A 3,938-nucleotide genomic window follows, 5' to 3' on the forward strand; every position below is an offset into this window, starting at 1 on the left:
TTTCCAATTGTTCAGAAAGGAGGGTAAGCACAATTATATACCTTAGTAGTTAAGGCACTCACCAAAATAGCGAAGTGAAATAATATTTATTTGCAGCTTTTGTTCAGGTCATCATCAAATTCCAGTCAGGACCCTTTTGGCATTCCAAGCCCAGGCGTATTTGGGCATGTTTGTCGGTTCAGTCTCATCCCAGTTTTACTGCTACACCAAAATGGGGGGTGGACCCATCTTTTTGAGAGCAGACACTGAAAAACTCAAGTGAAAAGTCATGAAATTTCCATAAGCAAACTTATTTTCTACAATTGCTGTTGTCACTTTTCTGTGTACATACCTCCTTCCTTCCCCGCCTCTTTTATATCCTTTCCCCTCTTGAAATTCTTGGCATAATGGATTTTAAAGATTTCTTGAGTAAGATGTCTGTGTTTGAACAACAAAAAAATGACAAGACTGAATTTCTCTTGTTCAGTATGGAAAACTTATCAACAATTAGTGATTGTATCTAACACCGGAAAACTGAATATGGCTACTTGAAGTTGTATATGAACCCTTGTGAATTTGTCAAATAAAATTCTTGTGCAGCTCCCAGCACTGGAGGGTCAGGCTAGCCTTTTTAATGTCCAATCCCAATTATTCACAGGAACTTCCGAAAGAAAAAAATGAAAAAGGAGAATTATTTGACCAATCTGACTTCAAAATCTAGGGGTTTTTTTGATGTTATAATGGAATAAATGTTCTGAAATTAACATAAGGGTTCTGCATGGTGAAATTAATAATTCACATTATAGTAAGATATTACGGGTTCAATGTTATGTTGCGTGTAACGCTTCAGATTTCCAAGAGTAAGTAGCGATGATTGGGTTACGATAGCAAAGCCTTCTACAATAGCATTCCTGTACTCTTTGTGCCATCTACTGGTTTAAAAGTGCCTATAGTCAACTGTATTTCAATTTGATGGCATTTCTTTAGAAAAGGGTAGGGAGCCAAGGCAGTAAGATGACATTACAAGGAAAGGTCACGTTGCCCATTACTAGAACCGAAGAGCAGCTGGGAAATCCAGCTGGCCAACTGGAAAATGCTGCGTAATAAAAATCCAGGAACTCATGCCCTGGAACTGACAGGCTCTAAAATTTGGCCTGCTGTCTGAGGACTGGCTGGTGAAGGTCCAAGAGATTTCTGTGTTATGTCTTCCCATCACTAGGTACAGACAGCAAAGCAGATGGTGACTAAAGATCCCATGCTTTAGCAAAAGACATGCACTGAAGATATGTTCATGTCCCTTCTTGCCATGGTCAGCATCTGGGAGTGAGTAATCCTGGCAGTTTCACAAATCCTTAGGATAGTAAGTTAGGGATCAAATGCCATCTCTGCACTACAATTTCACGGATACTACCGCTAGTGGAGCTATACCCATTGGGAAGCAAAGGTCTGAAAAACCCTAGTATAGACATAGCCTGTGTCTGTTCACTGGCAAGATGGTAAGCCAACAGAGCAATAGCAGTTTACCCTATCTCACTGCTGCAGCTGTTGCTGCTCTGACCAGCTTTTTCTGTGCATAGGAAGAAGCAGTATTATGTTGCCAATAAGAGTCATAGATAAAAGTTTCCCCTGGAGCCCCCGCATTAAAGTGTGAAATAGGGCCATGTGTACTCACACAAATGAAGGAGGGACTGGAGAATATACCGCTATTTGCTTCCCTATGTGAATTAAACATTTGTAATCAAGAGAAGCTGCAATACCACCAGGAAAAGGGGTTTCCAGTAGAGGCAGTTTCTGCAGGAGGTTTATACTCTTTCTAAAGAAGTAATACAGCACATTGATCATTCCATGTCATTTGAAAGTCATGTGGCATTGGAGCACTGTGGGTTGAAGTACATACATGTGCATATTTGTGCAGCACTGGAGGACAGGAGGACACACATGTCTGTGGCGGGGGGTGCTATGTGTGAATGATATTGGTCTGCCTGTCTCTGGTGAGGGTTAATGTTTGTGAAGAGCGGTGAGTATGGGCAGTCCTCAGACATACGACACAATCGGTTCCTGAAAACTGCATCTTAAGTTGAAACCTTGTCACTTGGAACTGATTTTCCCATAGGAAACAATGTTATAAATGGGGGATTGGTTCCTGAACCAAGGCCCGATGCCTTATTTTAACCAAAAATAACTGAGAATTTTGTACTCAATCAATTATAGATGAGTAATATAGCTACATTAATGTATTCATATTGTAAAAAGCAATCATTGATTTGGAAGGACTTCTTTGAGGTGACTTTGCTGGACTTTTTGAAGCAGTCTTGGTTGGACTTTTTGAAGGACTCTTGGCTGGAGTCTTCTCAGGAGTCTCGGCTGCAGGTTTTTCTGGAGTCTCATCTGCTTTCTTAAAGAAAGTGTCCAAGGAAGTTTAGACAGACGTTCTCTGGGGAAAGGCAGGTGACGCAGCAAACTTGCTTGCTGGCATGTTGTCATGTCCAGTCAAGTGTCATCAAACTGACCTCAGAAAGTCAAAACAGGGTGTCGATTTATAAACGCTGTCAGCACCGTTCATTGCGACTCAAAACGTTGTAAGCTGAGGACTGCCTGGACATATCTCCGCGGTGTGGTGCCGTCAGGAATCGGGTACGGGCACAGTGGCCTGGTGTGAACTGAGCCTGACTGCAGCGTGTGTCCAGGTGTGAACCATGTATGACTGCAGCATATGTCCTGGTGCAAATTGTGCGTGACTTCAGTGTGTGTCCTGGTGTGAACTGCGCCTGACTGCAGCGTGTCCTGGTGTGAAATGTGCATGACTTCAGCATGTGTCCTGGTGCAAACTGTGCATGACTGGAGTGTATGTGTGCCTGGTGCGAACTGTGCGTGACTTCAGCATGTGTCCTGGTGCAAACTGTGCATGACTGGAGTGTATGTGTGCCTGGTGTGAACTGTGCGTGACTTCAGCATGTGTCCTGGTGCAAACTGTGCATGACTGGAGTGTATGTGTGCCTGGTGCGAACTGTGCGTGACTTCAGCATGTGTCCTGGTGCAAACTGTGCATGACTGGAGTGTGTGTGTGCCTGGTGCAAACTGTGCGTGACTTCAGCATGTGTCCTGGTGCAAACTGTGCATGACTGGAGTGTGTGTGTGCCTGGTGCAAACTGTGCGTGACTTCAGCATGTGTCCTGGTGTGAACTGTGTGTGACCGCAGTGTGTGCACAGGTCCCCGTGGCATGGCTCAATGCATGTGTACAGTGGGTTATGTGCACATGTGCAGTTTTCCTCTCTGGTGTGTAAATGCAGCCAAGTAAGGGGTATCGAATACAAAGGGAGCTGCTTCTCTGACCGTTTCGCCCTGCCACACCTCGGGTATACGTGTCAGGGTGTTTTTAAGCCTCCCTCGCAGGCGCTGCCTGGGCTGCACCAATGCTCCAGCTGGCACCAAACCCGGACCATCTCGTCCCTCCGCTCAGGATCAGACCAGCGGCCAGATTTGGGGCCAGGGAGGACTTTCACCCCCTGATCCCGCTGGCACAGACTGGGCAGGGGCTGCCCTCCTCTGCCTGGCATCTCTCGAGCGCACATCGACCACCTCCTGCAGGGGCTGCCCTGCTTTCCCTGCTCCTGTCCGGCTATTTAGGAAGAGTTTCCATTGGGGCTGGGCTGGATGGACCCCACCTCCTGGGATGCAACCACCCTGCTGGGTGTGAGAGCAGCCACCCTAGAAGACCCTGCCCTGCCCTGCCCTGCCGGGCCGCGCTGCCTCCTCCGCGCCGTTAGGGGCCGCTGCAGCCGCGCGGCGGGAGGGCGCTTCTGGCTCCACTTCCGCTTCCGGTTCCGGGCCCTCGTGCGTCCGGCAGAGATGGCGGCGGCGATGGCGGCGGGCGGGATGCTGCCCATGCGGCTGCTGCGCAGGAAGATCCAGAAGCGCAACCTCAAGCTGCGGCAGCGAAACCTGAAGCTGCAGGCGG

At 47.7% G+C, this 3,938-nt stretch overlaps 1 protein-coding gene across 1 annotated transcript in view; it reads left to right on the plus strand.

Moving 5' to 3' along the window:
* Positions 1-3,828: 3,828 nt before the first annotated feature.
* Positions 3,829-3,938, plus strand: part of DDX18 (DEAD-box helicase 18) — a 21,197-nt gene continuing 21,087 nt past the window's right edge. Inside the window, exon 1 of the mRNA XM_025196984.1 lies at positions 3,829-3,938. This exon is cut by the window's right edge and continues 6 nt beyond it. Within this exon, the coding sequence (XP_025052769.1) occupies positions 3,830-3,938 (109 nt within the window). The 5' untranslated portion in view covers position 3,829.

Source organism: Alligator sinensis, unplaced genomic scaffold (assembly GCF_000455745.1).
Source record: "Alligator sinensis unplaced genomic scaffold, ASM45574v1 scaffold4_1, whole genome shotgun sequence".
Lineage (NCBI taxonomy): Eukaryota > Metazoa > Chordata > Crocodylia > Alligatoridae > Alligator > Alligator sinensis.